Source organism: Mugil cephalus, chromosome 12 (assembly GCF_022458985.1).
Source record: "Mugil cephalus isolate CIBA_MC_2020 chromosome 12, CIBA_Mcephalus_1.1, whole genome shotgun sequence".
In the NCBI taxonomy this organism is placed as follows: domain Eukaryota; kingdom Metazoa; phylum Chordata; class Actinopteri; order Mugiliformes; family Mugilidae; genus Mugil; species Mugil cephalus.
In genome coordinates, this window is record NC_061781.1 from 9,937,183 (window position 1) to 9,955,964 (window position 18,782).

The window sequence follows — 18,782 nt, forward strand, 5'->3', positions numbered from 1 at the left end:
TCTCGCGGGACACTTCTGGCCCACAGGCCTTATGTTTGACTCCTGCGTTTTATTATGTGAAACAGTAAACAAATGATATATTACAAAACTTAATATAATTCTGTCATTAAGTTAAAATGCATAAAAATCTCCAAAATGCCACTCAGCAAATATATATTTCAATACATTTCTTCCATATATTATTTCTTCTACTTTTCAGATGTAGCCTGTGTAACACATATTTCTTCCCTCTACTAGTAATTGCCTTTTTTTCTTGTTTGTTACTTTTGCTGATGATAGTGATTCCCAACAGCTGCTGGCTATTGTACAGTACTTGTAAAAACAAGTACTTCAGAGACACAACGACTCGTTTCAGATATCCTATTTTAAGTCTTCTGATTTGAATATTTAGTTTTCCTCGCCGCAAAGATGACAGAGAGACAGTTTCGCGCCGTTGTTTATTGATATTTTAACTATTAGCTCTTAGCACCTCAATGGTTAGGAAGCTTTTACGTCTCGCCTTTACTACGGAAATTATTTAAACTACTGGTAAGCTATATGGGCGCGTTGTCTTTTATTCCGGGTTATACATGTTTCTACCTGTGACTACATAAAGTCAAAAGTTGAGTTAAAACCTAGTTTTTCAGGAGTTCAGTTTAGCTAGCCCGGTTAGCGTCACGGCTAAAGGTTAGCTCTCACAGATTAGCTTAGCTGTCTAATTGGAGGCTGTTTCAAGTCAAAAGGTGCTTCATCTTTGTGAACAGAGGCAATTATTGGGCGATGCCAATGGTAAGGGAAAAGCCCAGAAATGTCAGGAAGTACACGTGGACACTCAAATCTCAGCGGTGTAAGAAGAGCGGACCCCTGTCCCGACCAGCCCGGACCATCGTGACCCGCAGCCGCTGCATCGACTGCTGCACCACCAACAACTTCTTTAACAGCGTCCCTGCGGAGGTGCTGCACATGATCCTGGACAAACTATCCGGTGGGTTCAGCTGACCTCGGAAAATAACCTGTAGTCATCCTCAGCCTGCATCACAATCACCATTCATTATAAGAGTAGCTCCACAGGCTACTGTGTAATAACACCAGCTCAGTCATTCTGTGTATGGACTCACTTTTTTTTTTCCAAACCTGACATTTTGTGCAGTGTTGTTAAAGCACAACATGAAAGGTTTGTATTGCCCTTGCCTTTCCACACAGCAGTGATGATATCCATATTCTACTCTCATGACAGGTACCTCTTATAAATAACTGCAACACTTGTGTGAAAACATTTCCTTGCAGTATAGCATAGTTATGTTTTACTGTTTTGCACTTTAACATTTAAATGCATATTGGATTATTTAAAATAAGAATCAGAATTACTTTGTTGATCCCAAGGGGGAATTACTTTTCGTTACAGCAGCTCCTACACAAAGTGTACCAGTGAGCAATGTAGGTAGGCAATAAGAATATGTAAAAATGAGTAGGCAATTACAATAAGAATAAGAATGTTATATATGTGTGTGTGTGTGTGTAAGTGAACATGTGTTCTGAGTTGTTGCTCTATAATAACACTGAATATGGGGTATTAATAATATATATAAATAAACAACAATAAATATATAAACAAATATGTACAAGTACATGAAGTGAACATGAGTTATTGCACAGTATCAGTATAAATATGTGTGTGTGCGTGTGTGTGTGTTTTTTATAGTGCTGGACATCAGCGTGTTCAGCATGGCATCCAAGGAAATCACAAGGTATGTGGTGGACTACATATCCACTCAGGCATGGAAGAATAAAACCATCATCCAGAGCTTTCACTCAACGTGCCTCGATCCCAGTTCCACTTTTGGACACTACAGAGACCTGGGTATTTCACTCTTCACAGTTTTCTTCTGTCCCATTTTGCATTGCATAGCTCATCTTGTCACCAACCTGTGTCAAGTTTATCGTTTAAATTTACTCACAACACAGTAGACACTAAGGAGTAGACAGGAAAGCTAAGAATTCATTTTTTTTTAGTTGTGCTATGTGCTTTTGTGTTTGATGTCTCAGGTTTGTTGTTCAAGAGGTGTACCCTGTTGCTACCCACAAAGGACAGGTTAAAGTTTATCTTTAGCAAGTTATCACAGGTAAGAGTTAGAACGTAACATTGTGAATTATTTTAAGTGTAGTTAGGATAAAGGCATAGATGGTGTAAGAGCCTACACAATCTGATATTTTATATACACCTTTTTTTCCAAACTGCACATTAACTTCAGCGTGTCACTACCTAAAGAATAAACAAAGCAGAAAAACACAGTAACAGCACAACGGTACTCAGCTGTTAGTCATCACTTCTGCACGTCCTCCAGAACGGACCAACACAGTGTACAACAACAAATCACACATCTTTTAATAAAGCTCCAGCTTGACAGAGCACTTTTTGCGTCATGCTGTTTTTTGAAAACCAGTTATTTCACAGTAACGATTCGCTTTGTGTCAAGCAGTAAAATAGTTCATATCGTGTACCAAGGTGGCCTCAATTTGCATAAATGTATTATTACAATGTGAAGATTGCGTGAACGTCATTGCAGTATTGTCACTGGAAAAAAAAAATGCTCTGCTACAATATCTGCCTTTTGTTTCAGATTCCCTGCTTTATGTTGGAGCAGTGTTTAGCACCAGCCTGCAACGGTTTCTCAAGCTATGGAGTCTTCCTCCAGGTGTGGGCCTCATATGAACACGGCAATACGTTGAAACTTGAATAAATCAAATCACAATTCTGCAAAGACCAGATAAACACAATGCGGTGCAAAATGGGCACAGACCTGCTGCTCTGAACATTTTAAGCAGTGATGAACAGGGATGAGTGCCCCTCCGCTTGATCTTGAAATACATTTTAATTGTAAAATAGGAAATGAGATAATTATGAAACAAATATATTGAAGGATGTTGAACTGATTACCTTACAGACACTGATCGCGGGGTGGGATGAGCTGGAGTGCCACCGAGTCTTCAACTACCTGTGTGAACTCACAAACCTGCTGCCAAAAATCGAAGCAGTAATCACCGCAAGACCAGGTGGGTTTACATTGGCAATATTTCCCCAACCCTAGTGAAATCACTCTGATTAGAGATTCCAACATAACGGTCTGTATGGACGCCGGAAATATGAGAGAAGAGTGCTGTGTTTTTATTTGAGTTCAGTTTAAGAATAAGATGACGGACCCAGTTTTTCAATACTGCTGTCCACAACAATTTTGACTTCGTGCTCTGAAAGAAAAGAAGCAGAGCTAATAGAAGTGTGTGAGAGACAAACGGTCTAAATTAGAGCTACGTTCCCAAATAATGTGTGCATCTTTCTTTTATATCTGTCGCCAGGATCAAAGTGGTACCAGGAGCTGCAGCTTCGTCTGTTCTGCCGTCAGGTTCTTTTGGACTCGTGGTCAAACCAGCCAGAGTGTCAGTTCTGGCTCACGCAGCTCCTGAAGCCTTGGCCCATGGTCAGCCAGGCCCACCTACTGTTCATCCTCTACGGACCTCTGCTGCCTGAGGGTGAGATAGAATTAGTTGGTGCTGACTTTCTGAAAACTGACTTCTTTTCTGTGCAGAGTAACTACTGCCATTTTGCAGTAGGACCATGTGAGGCTTTCAGTTTCACCGACACATTCTCAGAATTTAAAAGCGACGTCCAAACATTAACAGACCTGTGTCTTCAGGGTCATTTTGTGGTAGATGAACTTGCACTGGTCTGTTTCGGCTTCCTCGATGTTCAGCGTGTCTTTTTCACAGTGATGCAGTACTTGAGAGATGCACTATCCCCCACTCAGGTAAACTTGGCTGGCAGGACGTAGTGGAGAGGGGAGCGCCTCAAAGCGCCCTGTGGGACCTGGCCAAGGCCATTCTCATGATTTTCGGCAAACTAGAAGTCAAAGGCTGGACCACTGACTCGATTCTGGCAATCTTTGAGGAGCTCATTGGTATGCTACCGTTTGTCAGCAGTTGTCAAATGTTTTTACGTTTTAAACAAGCAAGATCTCATCGAGAGAGATTTGTTTACTAGAGTGGAATCAAACATTGTTTTTTCTCACAATCTGCCTCTGCTAATGTCTCTATGTCAAACATTTCAGTTAACTGACTTAAAGTGAAGGCTCCAATAATAACAGAGCTGACGGTAAATCTGTGGTTGTTCTTCTCACTGTCTCCAGTCATCCCTCTGCCGTGGCACGTGGAGAATGTAGCTCGTCTTCTGGTGCTGTGTGGCAGCTCTCTCTGCTACACTATTCTGGCAAGCAAAGCCCTGAACGGCCGACTCTTCGAGGTCTCGAGACTCATCGTCTACATCATACTGGTGAGAGTTCTACTTCTCTTATCCTCAGCTGAATCAGGGAAATTGACGTAATTTTAAGCCTCATTTATGGTCGTTGGGTGAATATTATTAGATTTTAAATTGAGTTGCTGGAGCATGAGATGCACAGTACAGATGGCATGGGAAAAGGCTCGGAGAGTGCTTCTCTCAGAAATGGCAGTTTTAAAACTGGGATATCAGTGCTATGAGGTGGCCATAGTAACTGTGCCATCAGTGAGCTACCCACATTTGTCTTTTATACAGCTTATGTAAGAAAAAAAATGATGTTTATACATATATAAAAGTCATCCGTTTGCTGGTGTGAGCATCCGTGGTCCTGGTTTTTAAAGTGTGTCCTGCAGTGAAGCCACTGGTTCAACCCCTGATGCTTGGTTCAATATGTTGAAATGATGGGTGATAAGTTCAGAGAATCAGTGCACGGGAAGAGGAACTGAAGTGAAGAAAATAAAATAAGTTCAAAGAGCACACAGAACATCTCTCCATTTAAACTGTATCTAATCTGAACATTCAGATACACAAAAATATTCGACTATGCTCAACTAGAATGAATGAACAACTGGTGAGCACAGTACAGCAGAGGCCAGCTCTGTAAAATGGTTATTAGCTTTTTCTTGCTTCTTTGCTTCACAGCTAATAGTAGCTCTTCCAGTTTCCTGCGTTACATGGATCAGAATGCCTTTACTGTCATTGCAAAAAAGATATGAAATGAAATTTGCAGATCTTTTTTGCAGTGACGAATACAGACTACTGCCACCTGCTGGTATGAGGAATTATTTCTTTTCATCCGGGTGCAGAACGTACATGCCACCTGGTTTTTGGCTGAGGTTTTTTGCTTTGCACTCAAATACAACTCTTTGATACAGATACATGAGACCTGGTGCTATAATATTATATGTTACGTCCCTGGCCTTGCCAGTGTTTAATCATATTTAATCATATTTAACTATGGTAACAACTGTACTTCAGAAACAGATCTGTTGGGTCAGATTTCTCTTCTGTGTGGCTTCGCTCTCAGGTGTGTGAGAAGGATGGTTATCACATGAGCTGGGCGGTGAAGTTGGTGCAGCAGATCTGCAAGGTCTTCAACACAGCTCCTGAAAGGTTCTGCTTCATCCAGCAACTGGAGAGCACGTTTTCAGAAGTCACCAGGGAGTTCTTTGAGTTTTCCGTCGCAGGTGAGGAGGGGCGGCTTTCTAGAGCGTCCATTTATTTTTCTTCAGTTCTTTAATGGTCTTGACACCATCTCAGTTGGAATAGACAACATGAATTTACAGGGACATGGGAAAGGCTGGCGTGTTGTTAGACTGTGATAATGTTGTTGGGGAGTAGTCAAGCAGGATAACCACACATAGGAACATGCGACTCTTCATTACAGCTAAAACCCAGCATTTAAATGAATGTGCCAAAAGTTGGACAATTAAATGCTAAAATTACGATGATTTGTGTGAAAGTAAAACTAACATTCCTGATACTGACAGCAGTATTTATGATTCAGTTTGGATGTCTGTAAGCTGTAAACAGTGATCTTACCTCTTGTTTCTTCTCAGTACTTTTAATATTTAACAGGCCTAGAGCAGAACATCTGATACTGTTTTTAAAAGCAATATTCAAAGTCAGTAATATTAATATATCATTTTTTTCCCCAGGGAACCACTTTGAGGACAGAGAGACTTTCCAAACCCTGTGTATCCTCCTGGACTCCAGCGCTCGCTTCCACACTAAATTCCTCCACATGTTCCTTAAATAGGAGTTAATGCAGATTAAAAGTAATGTGGAAGAGATACAGTAAATGCCAATAATGAAGGGGGATAACTAATGCAGGCAATAGAGGCTCTTTACAGAAAGAGAGTCGAACACAGCTCTGAACATGGGGATCTTAGAGAAAGCTGAGGTTTTGGTTGACAGCAACTCTGCCGTTGTTGGTTGAGCATAGAGCTGTTTAAATACTCTGGTTAAATACTCTGTATGGTTATATACACAAACAATATATTTGTTTCAGTTTCTTACAATCTTGTTCTTAAATCATCTTAGATGTTAACTTTTATACAGTATTTAATATTTATTCCATTTTATTTATTCAGGAACACTGTATATTTGACAGTTTATTTATTCACCTTGAACTCCTCTGTGTGCATAGAGTTGCGACGGAGCAGCTACATTTTTTCTTTTGTTTGTTTTTTTTTGTATAATTTATTAAACTGGCATTTTAAAATGTTTGTCTTGGTTTTTATATCTTTGTTCTGCTTTATCTTTTCCCATGGATTATTTGTGACAGATCTCTTAAAGAATACAGTGTACACGTCATATAATAGGCATTTATTAATCTCCAGACAGCAGAATATTCTGCGTTGACAGCATTTTCAAAAAAAAGTATAATAATAATTAATAAATAATTCAACGGATGAAATTAATAAAGCATGTGTCACAGAATAAAAAAGAAGCTGCTTCAAATAAAAAACGTTTGAATGTTAATGTATACAGAAACAATGAGTTTATGTTCAGACAGCATTCATATCTGTGTATATATGGAGAAGCACTTTACATATTCACTTTACACCATAGTCATCAATGAGTTGGACTATTTAGAAATATATAGAGATTTTTTTTCAAGGTAAATACAGTCTTAAAGGTGCCGTATGCAGTACTAGGCTATTTGACATTGATGATTAAGGCCTACAACATCAAGGGTGATGAACCCTCTGAATGAGATCCAGTCCCTCTGTCCATGGCCATGAGCATTTCAGTCATTCATGTGTTCATTGTTTTGATATGATCTGGCAAAAAACAGAAAAACACATTTATTTTGTTGTTTTTTCTAAGGACTTTGGTTCTACTTTTGTCTTAAATGATCTGCAAGGGGTTTGGATAAAAAACAGCTAAAACATCTAATTGTTAATTCACGTAGCGTCAAGGACATGAACACAACACAAATGAAAGTTTAAAAATCTACTCACAAATGTCTCTTTTGGAAAGGATTGCTCTTGTAACCTGTTTTTGTTACCATTATTTCTTTATTTAACTGATTATTGAATTGCGAGTTATTATGAATCAAGTATTTTGCTTATTTAACCTGCCACGATTTCACTCCCATCCAGAGAGACACAATCTACCACCACAACCGCTTACTGTACATGATACTTACTGTGCAATTTGTTCTATAGAGGAGAGGAAAAACAACGCACGTCTTAATATGAGCCATTTACAGGACACTGACAATATTGACATTGAAATTCTGGCAGCCCTTTCCCTGTTTTGGCCTGGCGTGACAGTTTCATTAAATGTTAAATACCAGCCAAGTTACCTTGTAGCCAGTCCAGTCCTTCTTGGAGGCCCTCTCCTTTGACAGCGTTGCTGGCGCTGGGAAAAAAAAAAAAAAAAGGGAAGATGTGGAGGAGTTAATCTGCTTGTGGCACACGCTCACTTTCTCATGACTTTTCTTGGATCCTGGACATTCAAAGCTGTCCAGCTCTTAATCCATCGGCCTTCCATCTGTCTAATGAGTAAACACGGCGGAGAACACATGTATAGAAAAGAGCCAGGGTTTTTAGTAACTGCACGTCGATAATGTTTAACCTGTGAGTCATGGAAAATAAGCTGGAAGTGGCCAGTGAGTAAACAAGCCTGATCCTTTTATTATCTGAGACTTTAGGCTATAACTTAGTGCTATACATAAGGTTACAGATGGGGATGTGATTCAGCTCATCTCTTGTAGTTTAATCCAAGCGCACTTCCTTTTAACACTACTTGAATAATTACTGTCAATAAACTGCTCTAGCTTTGCTCAGAGACACTAGGTGACACAAGGTGACGGGTATTTTACCAGATGTGCCAAGGCTTGTCTTTGATGTTCTCCAAACTCAACATCTGTGACACCTTGACCGAAGACATCGCGTCCCGCACGTCCATCTTGTTAGCAAAGAACAACACTGGTAACTTTTTGCTGCGAATGTCTGGACGAGAAGACAAAGAAAGACGAGCGAGTCGTCGGCAAACAATGACATTTATCCAGTTATGGGCTTTTAATCAGGAACTGAAGCCTCAAATGTGATTAGACGTTTATTAACTCATATTGTTGAATAGTGGGTGCTAAGGTGATTTGGTACCCTCGTGGTTGAGAAGAGTATCTAGCTCCTCCTTAGCAACAACCATTCTTAGCCTGTCACCACTGTCAATGACAAAGATGATGGCATGGCTCTCTCTGTAGGAAACAACAGGAAACATAACTGACAGAGTAATGCTAAATACAATTTTAATATTTGTTCAGTGTTTGCCCCAATGTGTTTGTGTCTCCTACTTGTAATAATGCTCCCATAGGTTTCTGTATCTGCTCTGCCCGGACATATCAAAGACTGTGAACGACAAGCTGCAGAGAGAGAAAGAAAAACACAGCTTAGGCTCACACGAACTGGCCGATTACTTCTCTTGAACTCCAAGAATCAAATCTATTCCATTCTACCTTGAACTCTTGAACTTTTCAATGTTGAAGCCGATAGTTGGGACTATTTCTTGCGCCTGCGTCTACACGCACCCCCACGCACACAAACACACAAAAAAAGACAAGTGATGGCAAAAGCATGTCAACAACGAGACGACATAATGAAAGGATGATGTGGGTTTTACCTGACTAACATGTTTCCACTCTTCTGACAATGGGCCTAAATGATTGGAATGCTGAAAACAAGCAATCAGCGAATGATTGCAGTGAAATAAAGATCTTGACAGGCCTTCCTATGATATGCGTCCTATGTTATAATGGACCCCACATGGCAGTGCGGCAAACACAAAGGCCTCTTAATTCCACAATAATCTTTATGACGAGACATCAAACTTCCCAGCTGTTGAATCTCAGCGTCGTACTTACATTAGCCGGTTTGAGCTGGTTGATGATGGTAGTTTTGCCGCTGTTGTCAAGTCCCAAACACAAAACGTTGACTTCTTTCTTCTTTAGGCCAAGCCAGCCAGACAGTTTATCTAGCAGTCCCATGGCTCTCAGCTGACTCTATACCATTTAAAAGTTTAACGCATCACCCCATAGATGGTCCGATAGCTGGGAATTAAATGCGCTAGATTTCCGAATTCTCACGAAAGCCAACAATAAGGTTAAACATAGCCGCACTGTTCCCGGTACTGGCCGTGAATAGTGTTACAAGCTGAGATGTTGCATCCCGGCTTGCAAAGGGTAATCCTATTAAGGCGAATTAAGCTCAGTGACCTATGGAGCGTGCAGCTTAGCAGCCCCCCACCCCTCATCCTGATGCATTTGATTTATTACTTTAACACCTTAACTCTCTGGAGGGTCCCCTCCTGCTTTGGGCCTCTTGAAGGCACAGAAACACACACATACATGTAACAGCAACATGTCCTGTTCATCTTTTGCCCACCAAATTATGACGCTCTTAGTTGTGCACACAACCTAAAGTGACCTGATCTGTGAAACAATGTTATTGTACAAATTCTTTGGTTGATTGGGCATTTTTATGTATATATGTTTTATTTTTTCCCACAAATTTAAATTTCTTTAAATACACATTAACATGCACCCAGCACATTTTAGTAAAGGGATCAATGGAGGCAGAAGACATTATCTTTTAGTCAACACTTCAGCGATTCAAGAGCTGCCTCAACAGAGCAGCGTCACACATGGCGCCACACTAGCCGAGACCTGTCAATCTAAGCCTCCTGTACAGGGTATCGCTGCTGAGCCAATCACGGGGCTCCATATTACACGCCAATTCTGCCACGTTCCCCGCAATTGGCCGGGAGCCTGTTCAGCCCCCTGGTGAAATCCCAGACGTACGCTGCAAAATTAGTAGAAGAGAAGCTAAGTGCAGCTGCTAACATAAGGTATGTTTATGTTTAAAACATGGAAGACCCCTGTTATAGTAAATCTGCAATAACAGAAAAACTACCAGTGCAAGACACTAAGAATAAATATGATGTTGGTCTGAAAAAGAAAGAAAGAAAAAAAAAAAAACATTAACATATTTTGATCTAACTATAAGAGTGGACCATGTTAAGGGTATTGGGTTTGCTCTCAGCATAAGAACTGTAGCGTAGCCAGTCTGAAAACATTCAGATCTAATGTTAAACTTTGCTAAATACAGACTTTAAAGTAAACTTGATCTTTTAACATGAGCGTCTGGAGCTGATTAGTGGCTCAACAGCTCCATCTTTTGGTTATCAGTGTATGATTTCCCCAAAACTGCCTGGTTGTATTAGTGCTAAAAGTTTCATACATCTGATTTTTCTTTGTTAAATTACGTTCCATGCTCTGAAAGTACGTCCCTTACCCGTGTTAACTCAACACGGAAAGACTAAAAGAGTTTCTTCAACATTTCAGTTAAAAATCGCCACAAAATTAAAAGAGCGGTCAACCACCAGAACTGTTCATCTTTATTTGCAAATAAATATTCGCTGTAACTGCCTCTTACAGTGTGCAAGATCTACGACATCTCTTTGGAAATTATAGAAAAATAAAATACAAGAATTATAAGTATACTTGTACTTTGTACAAAAGAACGTTCTAACATTGCTCAGCAGTAGAACATGCTAAACAAACAGCATCTGATATTCTCCATAATCTGTAGAAGGGGTGGTGACTGTGAGTGTGTATGTGTGTGTGTGTGTGTTTGTGTGTTTGTATGAATATATGTGCGTCTGGATGTGTGCGTGCACCTGTCCTACTCCTGAAGGCCTGGAAGCATTACTACACTGTGACCTGAAAGGCTCCAGATCCAGTTCGCCCTTGACATTAATCATTGAGCTCGCCTTGTAATAAAACCCACAGGTGTAGATGAGTGGTTATTCTCATACAGTTCAAACTAATGGCTAGGTCCTGTGACTGCATTCAAACTCAAAGTACTTTTTATTATTAAACTACTGTAAGGTGTTTCTGTCTTGCATGGTTAACAGACTGTAAGGCATTCTGTGTGTGTTTGTGTGCGTGTCCGTGCATGTGTGTTTGTAACTGTCGACGACTCAGGATGGGTTATGATGCTGCTGTTTTTCTTGGTTCTCTCTCTGCCTTCTTTCCGGCTGTTGGACAGCTCTGTTCCTGACCACAAAAAGCTAAGACTATTTTTTATTATTTTTTTTGTTCCTTTACAGGTTTCCACCAACCAGCTTTTAGCTACTTCTGCTGCCCCTGACTCAACTAACTAGTTTTACTGTGCAGCACTGCTCGGAATTCAACCGCTGACTTAGAGAATGAAGAAAATGTTGATTTCAATGGCAAACGTCTGACATCATCTACTGCAGTTTGGAACAGTATTCATTCCCGACTATGTACACTGGTTTCCCATAATGTCACAAATGCCACAACCTTTACATGACCACTATGAAAGCACGGCCAGAAGGAGAATTAATCAGTAAAATCCATGTGGTACTGTTGCACCACAGATGGACTATTCTCCCACACAACTTTGCCTTAAAAGAGCAAACCAGACTCCCTATAATGTATGTGTGTCCAGGCAAAAAAAAAAAAAAAAAATGAAAAAAATAAGAATGACATGAAAGAATCTCAGCAAATTTAGAAGAACCATATAAGTCCCTGTTACGTTTCCCGACAATTTCAAACATCTCCTATATCTACAGCTAAGTTCTGTGAACATTCAAATATTAAGACAGTGGAGATTGTGTACTTTCAGGCAATGTACAGTATGACATTCACAATCTAAAAAGAAAATTAAAATAAAACTCAGGCTGGTCACACAACTTCACGTACACTGGTCGCCAAAAAACTGTCGGAACAGACTTGTATGGTTATTCATTTGGAAGCAAGCGAGCCAGTTCTGCAAGCTTAGCGTATGACTGAGTAAAAACAAGTGGATAGTGTCATGTGAGCCTCATGTTTAAACAGGAGCTCTCTCATTGCACAATTCGCCATCTCCCTCTCAGATACTGAGGTGACTGCATAATACTGTATTGCTGATTCTGTTAAAAACTTTAAATAAATAGAATATTTAAATAAGATCCAGGTTTACTAGGGCTTTCACATACAGGACTGCACATATATTGATATTAGGTTATAAATAATTATTAACTGTCTATACACTTTTAAACATTCAAGAAATCTCCACAATGTTCCTCTCGCTTCTCTGTTCAAGTATTAGTGTACCAGATTCTCTGGAGAGCGGGCAACTAAAGCAAATATATCCTTATGATAAATTATCAAACTCCAAAATAAAAAATATTGAGGATTTTTTTTTCCTTTTTAAAGGACAAAATGTTTCCATTGCACACCCGATAGCAGCTACATGAGCACATAACTGAGCAAGAAATCAACAAGGAAATAAAAAAGGAAAGATCCAAAGATTCAGTAGATTAAATTTGCAAATCTACATCTCTAGATATTGTTGCTCCACACACAAAGTTGCAACAAGGCATTACATTCCCCTAAGAGAGGGCCTGGGCCAGTCTTTAAAGTCTATCAGGCTGTAATAGTCTGGCAAAACCAGAAACAATGTGGGAGGGGTGTATAGTAGAAAAAGTCTGTTGCTATGGGAAACGTGGGAGACCAGGGGGGAGTCTGCTGGAAGAGTCTGTCCAGTGAACTCCTGTATGAGGGGTTAAGACTCAGGCACAGGCTGTAGACTGTCCATCATACGGTCTAGACTTCGCTTCCCTCTGGCCCGTCTATCTGTCCATCCCAGGTTGCGTTAAAGGACGTCTTCATACATGGAAACCCTTCTCCTGTTCGTGCAGTAGCTGAAGGTGCAGGGTCTGTATGCTGCTGATGATCCGCCTCTGGTGGCCGATCAGTTCCACGCCAATACGCCTCACATCTCTAGGCCAAGAGTGGAAACACAAACACACACACACAAACACGAACACATTTAACCATCATACGTCCACTTTCTTTAAAAAGCCACAGCTGACATCCACAGGCTAAACAGATCTCCATCATACGCTTTGCTGCAGCTACAAAGTCAACTTATTTTAGGCTTCCTGTAATAAGACAATGGTTAAGTTTTAGCTCCTTCACTCACTCAATACTCATCCTCGCCACAGAATCCAATGTGTTGTAGCCCGACGCCATAAAATTACTCTTGTACTGACTCATCTTGATGGAGTCCAGCCAGTCACCCACAGAGATGAACATTGGGTAATCCATTTCCTCCCCTGGAGATTCTGGTAGGCTGATGCAATAAAAATAAAATAAAAAACTGTTAATGTCAAATTACTCTGGTATTTTTAAAGCATTTCAGATTGGAAAACTAGTTAAAACACCCTAAATTCCCAATATGACTCATATGTTTAGCTCCATTTAAGCAAAGAAGCAGGCATGGTAATAATGGGAGTTGCCCTGCCATAGCTCAGTGTTTATTATAACTGAATTACTCTCCATGCTCCCTTCTGAGTTAAGAGTACTTAATGCATTGCCTGGACAATTTCATTTTGTTCATCCTAGGGCGTTCAACACTGTACCTCTGAAGGTCCTCTACCAGTGGCAGCAGGCTGCTGGGGTTACGAATTAGTTTGTCCAAGAAGGAAACGACATCTGTAAATTTGGGTCGATGATTCCTCTCCTTCTGCCAGCAGTGCAGCATCAGTTGGTGCAGGGCCACGGGGCATCCCATTGGTGCAGGCAGCCGGTAGCCCTCTTCAATGGACAGAATCACCTGTGGAAACATTGAGATGTGGTAAAGGGTAAGCATTTTGGAACCCAATTTTTCAGGATGGGCTCCAGACATCCTGGGCATTTATCACCATGTGTTCTTGTGGAGTTTGAGATGTCATCAGTCACTGCCCAAGCACTGTTCCTATTCAAAGTACGTATCTGACCAAGTATGGTGCAAAAACCCAGATGTGTTCTTGCCCTGTCCGTTTTATCGAGGATGCATAGGGAGGTAACTCATGTGGGCTGGGTACAGCCAAGTATCCCAAAATACTTTTTGAAGGTGTAAATCGGGTACACTGCTGGCCCATCATTTGCCCAAAACCATGCCAGCAAAGAAGTACAATGGCGGCAGCATCATGTTTTAAAAAGCAGGAACGGAGAGAATAGTTTAGTTGTGGGAAAGCTTATAGGACAAAGTACAGAGGTATGTATTTTTATGAAAACCTACCCCAGAAACTTAAGAGATTCAGAGTGACTCAAAGGTTCAATCTCCAATGAATGGTGATGGTAAGCATATAGCAAAAAAAAAAAGAAAAAAAAACTTTTTGAATGTCCTTGGGTGACCTAGCCAAAAGCCGAAAAGTCACAGAATTCAGGTGCACAAAGCTTAGTGTACCCAAAAAACTAATACTTATACATACAAATACGTATGTCAATCTGATATTTCTATTTTTCATTTTGAATACATTTGAAACAATCATTTTCTAAAATGGGGTATTGAGTGGAAAACCACTTTTAAAAAGATCAGACACCCACATAAAAAATAAGAAATGTCTCAGAAAACTTTCTGAATATGGTATATACAATAACTATTAAGGTGATTGTATTTTTATGGGTCACTTCTATCTTCTACAAATTGCTTCTGTATTAGCTCTCAAATTCTCATTGGTCTGCAATTCATGTGCTCAAGCTGCACTATCAGTCAATTCCCACATGTACCGTTTAATCCCTTTATCATTCCAGCTGATAGTGTGTATTAACCTCCATACAGAATCTCTCCATTTCTCTATGGGAACGCAGAGTATCTACATGTATCTTTGTAGGGAGCAGTGGTAAGTGGCTGACCAGGATGAGATAGTGTTAGGCTGGTTTTGTGGCTTGGCTGGCCTTTTGCCTTGGAAAGCACTTCTAAGCAATTCCCCAACAGCACAAATCCTCCCCAAACCCCGGGACCTTAGCGAATGTGTATGTGTGTCTATGTATGAACGAGTTTGTGTGTAAGGGGTTGAAGGGATTACGGTGGAGCTTTCACACTCAGTGGAGAGAGGGATGGATCTGCTTCCACCGCGGGTCCCCCCCAATCCCTGACCACAGCCCAGGGATCAGCGGGTTGCTCAGCCACACTGAATCCACAGCTTTAAAGTCCCCCTCGACTGGACCCAAGTCCTCTGAACCTCTGACCTTTTCTGCTCTTTTCCATTCCCCCTGAATCATCTTTTTCATCCGTTTGCTGGATCTCACCAGCAGTTTTGTTGCTGACCTCCTCTCTCTCAGAGGTGGGTTTTTGATGTGAGAAAATAGTCACAGAGCAGGTTAAAGAGCAACAACGTTAACTGATATAATGGAAAACAAACTCAGAATGTTCTCACTGGAGCAGGACCTTATCTGAGAAGTCACCATTGATGTGTCTGGGGGTTACTAAATAAGGCTTGGGAGACAAACATGTTTTGCTAGCATACCTTCGCTCAAATCACATGAAGGAGCAGCTGATTCAAAAGTAAAACAGACTCTAGTCACCGCCTGGTTTGTTAAAACACCATTAGCTGTCTATGCACTATAGCCGAGACAGCAGCTACAATCAGAGATTACCAGGGTTACCAGGGTTACATCTACAAATTGTGTGATCAGCCACTTAGATTTGTACAAGTTGTTCTAAACAGAATTATATTCACTTTGTTTTCAGTTACAGGGCAGGTCAACCCGCCCTCAGCATCCTTTTTTTGACCAGGGAGTGTATTTGAGTCACATTGTTGTTCTTTTTGTATCTCTGAATAACATATTCTGGTTCAGCTGGCTCCGTCGCATTTGAAATGAACGTAGCGCGACACTCACATCCTGATTGGACATCTCCCAATATGGCCGTTCTCCGTATGACATCACTTCCCACATGACGATGCCGTAGCTCCACGCGTCACTGGCCGAGGAGAACTTCCTGTAAGAGATGGCCTCGGGAGCCGTCCATCGGATTGGTATCTTACCCCCCTGTTCACACATAAAAACATGCAAAGATGTCAGCAACGTATCAATACAATGATGACAAACCTCAAAAAGAGACAGAGACAGTATAGAGTTGCTATTTTGTTTTTTTGTTTTTTTTTGCTCTTCAACACATTGAATTTGAAATATTATAACAATATATGACAACATTAAATATTCAAGCTCTTTTGAGTGTTTGAGTAGGATTGTGCCAGTTTTAAATACTGTGTGAGATATGCCCCCCTTTTAATATATAGGGCACAAATTTCAAAAAGTTTCAAAATGAATTGGACGTTTGGTCACAAATGTGTCTTGGACAGTTATGCGTTGTTTCAGTAAATGTTCACAGACAATAAAAAGTTCACTTTAGGCCGCCGCTGACAGCTGAAATATTAATATGAAGATTTTGACTTACAGCTGTCCAGTTACTTTGGACACAGTGTGTTGAACAAATAATATTTCCCACGGTTTTGGTTTTACATTAACATAGTTCACATCTACTCAAATGAAAGACGTTATGTTATTTCACACTAAATGTGCTGAAACACAACGGGTGAAGAACTTAAAATATGCAACCATCCAAATACTTATCATCCAGACTCTACGTACTCTGGGTTGTAAATTATTAAAACTAAATATGTCAATCCTTCAGTAGCCTCGACAGAACAAATGCTGCTTTCCAGCAGAGTTGCAGCTTGAGGAATGTAGTTGTTAAAGTACGCTCAAGTGCACGCCGAGTCATTTTAAGGCACACAACACTAATATTTCATTAATAAGCCTGCTTTCCTATTCAGAATATTCTGCGTTCATCCCCTGCAGTTTTCCCCCTGCTCCCCTCCTCTCACCTTAACCCACCCTTCACTTCCCCTGTGGATTTCAACCACAGTCTTATCAGGCAGATACTTCAGCCTGGAACCATAAGTGTGGCATTTCCTTCTCACAAAAACTGCAACACAAACCAGGAAATGGAGGTCATGGTGGGCTCAGACACATTTAAAGTTTAACTTTTGCAATCCAAGGCAACTCTAGCTTCGGCTAGCATCGGGGGAGAAGGCAGTAAAGATTTCAGCGGATCAGCTCAGTTTGATAAAGTAAGAGTGAAGTGATGAATCAGTGTTTTTGTCTTAGTATATAAGAACAGTCCTTTTCATGTTTAATTTTTATGTCATATTTCCACTCTGACATTTGGGAGCTTGTCATTTCAGACTACCAATGACAGAATATAATAAAGATATATGATACCGGCAGAAAAAAAAAAGGTCCACAATGAGAAAAAGCTTTCAGATTGAGCAAAGCTTTCAGAACACGTAGAGGATCATCCACTGAACAGCTGTGAAACTGAACCTTGTAAACCTTCAGCTGGTGTCAATAAATTAAATTGCTGTTGCTGGGCCTCGGCTGCTGCCCTGTGCCTTTCATAGTTGAAAAGGTCCAATCTCTGCTCCTAATGAGGTTCTCCAACAAAGCCAGCAACAGACCACAGTCAGCCGAACAGGGACAAAGTGAGGAAAAGAACTTGTGTAATTTATATCTCCGATATTGCATTTGCTTGCAGGCTTTTGTGAAAAATACGTATTGTGGTTAGAGTTAGCTTCTATACTACTGTAAGAAAGCAGAATTGTCAACACAAGAAAATAATATATTCCGATACCAGCAGCATGGAAAGACAATTTAACACAGGGTCTTCAGAGCTACAGCTGGCAGGGAGCATATTTAATCTTTAATCTTAATTTTTGGCTTCTGATGCATTCGTAAAACAAAACAAGCAACATCACCAAAGCATTTACAAACAGGAAGGTTTCATTTTTAGAGAAGTTTCGTGCCACGGTTCTGCTGTTGTATCTGTATAGAGCAGATGAAATTTAAAAAAATATCTAATTCTAAGATAAATAGTCCAAGAATGATTGTTAGTGGACTACAGCTACGTAACTGTACGGAACATATTTAACATGTTACACTTCAGAGGTTACAATATGAGTTCTTCATACTTTTAATCTATTTATTCAGTTACTTAGATGCGATTTAGTTTCACTGATATTAATATTTAAAGTTTTAGTGCAGAACTTTCGCCTTCCCATTCTGGTAGTGGGTGTAATTACACAAACAAACATTTCATGCTTATGATGTATGCTGCTGAACTCGCCTCTAATGGGTCACAGAATGTGGTGTAACACCAGGACTGTTAATGGCTCCAAAACCATGGGACAAACGCTAACTCGGCTTTGATCCCAGAGAGAGACGATGAATCGTGAATCCACTTTTAATATGAGCCAGGCCACCTCCCATGGTTAGCATCGAAAGAGACATAACAGAGCAGAAAGAGTTTGCCAATACGGAGTACCCTAGGTGTAGTCTTTCCTTGGAGGAGAGTGCTGAAGGAAGAGAGGTGCCTGAGGACCGATGTACACTAGTCAAAAGTTTGGATGCAACTTCTAATTCCATTCAATGAGAATCTGCAGAATTTTTAGAGTAGGTTATAAAATTATTGTCTTGGAATCATAGAAATTTCTCCTTAATTTTGTAACCATTTCTGAAAAGCAGCTTAGGACTTACTAAAGCCAATGGTGCCATGTAGCATGTAGTTGATCGTTGTCTTTATTAATGAGCAATTCTACATGTGATTGCAGAGTTTAATTTTTGTTTGGT

The 18,782-nt window shown here is 40.3% G+C and overlaps 3 protein-coding genes across 4 annotated transcripts in view; 1 reads left to right on the plus strand and 2 right to left on the minus strand.

Moving 5' to 3' along the window:
- The first annotated feature begins 284 nt into the window (after positions 1 to 284).
- Positions 285 to 6,537, plus strand: LOC125017852 (F-box only protein 47-like). The gene is made up of 10 exons (XM_047601372.1): positions 285 to 964; positions 1,682 to 1,840; positions 2,026 to 2,102; positions 2,601 to 2,675; positions 2,925 to 3,033; positions 3,334 to 3,507; positions 3,783 to 3,932; positions 4,161 to 4,303; positions 5,337 to 5,496; positions 5,968 to 6,537. Exons 1-10 carry the CDS (start codon positions 760 to 762, stop codon positions 6,066 to 6,068), a joined length of 1,353 nt encoding a protein of 450 aa, XP_047457328.1. The 5' UTR covers positions 285 to 759; the 3' UTR covers positions 6,069 to 6,537.
- Positions 6,538 to 6,622: 85 nt separating this feature from the next.
- On the minus strand, positions 6,623 to 9,472 carry LOC125017695 (ADP-ribosylation factor-like protein 6). Of its 2 annotated transcripts, XM_047601123.1 has the most exons (9): positions 9,183 to 9,472; positions 8,942 to 8,992; positions 8,778 to 8,839; positions 8,616 to 8,684; positions 8,425 to 8,519; positions 8,142 to 8,271; positions 7,623 to 7,678; positions 7,464 to 7,476; positions 6,623 to 7,095 (listed from the first exon to the last, which is right to left on the minus strand). In XM_047601123.1, exons 1-9 carry the CDS (start codon positions 9,303 to 9,305, stop codon positions 7,062 to 7,064), a joined length of 633 nt encoding a protein of 210 aa, XP_047457079.1. In that variant the 5' UTR covers positions 9,306 to 9,472; the 3' UTR covers positions 6,623 to 7,061. The 2 variants fall into 2 exon arrangements, with proteins under 2 accessions (XP_047457079.1, XP_047457081.1); XM_047601125.1 differs by lacking the exon at positions 8,942 to 8,992.
- A 1,224-nt stretch (positions 9,473 to 10,696) lies between these two features.
- epha6 (eph receptor A6) overlaps positions 10,697 to 18,782 on the minus strand; it is a 164,431-nt gene continuing 156,345 nt past the window's right edge. Inside the window, exons 14-17 of the mRNA XM_047601591.1 lie at positions 15,993 to 16,142; positions 13,748 to 13,941; positions 13,309 to 13,458; positions 10,697 to 13,106 (exon numbers count right to left, since the gene is read on the minus strand). Of these exons, the coding sequence (XP_047457547.1) occupies positions 12,992 to 13,106; positions 13,309 to 13,458; positions 13,748 to 13,941; positions 15,993 to 16,142 (609 nt within the window). The 3' untranslated portion in view covers positions 10,697 to 12,991. The remainder of the gene's footprint in view (positions 13,107 to 13,308; positions 13,459 to 13,747; positions 13,942 to 15,992; positions 16,143 to 18,782) is intronic.

Coding starts and splice junctions, on each gene's coding strand:
- LOC125017852 (XM_047601372.1), top strand. CDS start 760: ATGCCAATGGTAAGGGAAAAGCCCAGAAATGTCAGGAAGTACACGTGG. Junction 1,841..2,025: donor TGGACACTACAGAGACCTGG/GTATTTCACTCT, acceptor TTGATGTCTCAG/GTTTGTTGTTCAAGAGGTGT. Junction 3,933..4,160: donor AATCTTTGAGGAGCTCATTG/GTATGCTACCGT, acceptor CACTGTCTCCAG/TCATCCCTCTGCCGTGGCAC.
- LOC125017695 (XM_047601123.1), bottom strand. CDS start 9,305: ATGGGACTGCTAGATAAACTGTCTGGCTGGCTTGGCCTAAAGAAGAAA. Junction 8,840..8,941: donor AGTGGAAACATGTTAGTCAG/GTAAAACCCACA, acceptor GGGTGCGTGTAG/ACGCAGGCGCAAGAAATAGT. Junction 8,520..8,615: donor CTATGGGAGCATTATTACAA/GTAGGAGACACA, acceptor TGTTTCCTACAG/AGAGAGCCATGCCATCATCT.